Source organism: Acanthisitta chloris, unplaced genomic scaffold, assembly GCF_000695815.1.
Source record: "Acanthisitta chloris isolate BGI_N310 unplaced genomic scaffold, ASM69581v1 scaffold13495, whole genome shotgun sequence".
In the NCBI taxonomy this organism is placed as follows: Eukaryota; Metazoa; Chordata; class Aves; order Passeriformes; family Acanthisittidae; genus Acanthisitta; species Acanthisitta chloris.
This window is the reverse complement of record NW_008674420.1, coordinates 9264-9706: the sequence shown is the minus strand read 5'-3', so window position 1 is coordinate 9706 and position 443 is coordinate 9264. Positions and strand designations below refer to the sequence as shown.

At 55.1% G+C, this 443-nt stretch overlaps 1 protein-coding gene across 1 annotated transcript in view; it reads left to right on the top strand.

Moving 5' to 3' along the window:
• The window catches only part of LOC103802818 (HHIP-like protein 1), a gene marked incomplete at its 5' end in the record, with an annotated part of 21332 nt that extends 21114 nt beyond the window's left edge, over window positions 1-218 (top strand). Inside the window, one exon of the mRNA XM_009075349.1 lies at window positions 3-218. Within this exon, the coding sequence (XP_009073597.1) occupies window positions 3-218 (216 nt within the window). The remainder of the gene's footprint in view (window positions 1-2) is intronic.
• Between the last annotated feature and the right edge of the window lie 225 nt (window positions 219-443).

Below are 443 nucleotides of genomic sequence, written 5' to 3'. Positions count from 1 at the left end.
TGTGCCGCCAGCTTGGCTTCCCCCACGTGGTGCGAGCCACCAAGAAGGCAGAATTTGGGGAAGGCACTTCCCTCCGCATTCTCCTGGACGATGTCCAGTGCTCCGGGCAGGAGAGGACACTGCTGGAGTGCGCCCATGCTGATGTTGGTGTGCACAACTGCTCCCACGAGGAGGATGCTGGTGTGGAGTGCAGTCGTGAGGAGGTGGCAGAGTGGTGACAGAGGATCTGGGGAAGGTAGCTGAGGGACTTGGAGCACACTCTTTTCTTGCCTAACCCTCTAAACCAGCTAATATCGAGAAGGGTGTGCCCTGCCTTGAGGATGCTGCATCTGTTTAAAGTACTCCCGTGGTTTTCTTCGTGTTTATTCCCTTGCATCTGCCTCGGAGTGAAAGAAAATGTCAAACAAAGCAGTGACTCGAGTATGTTCTGGGCAGGGACTGCA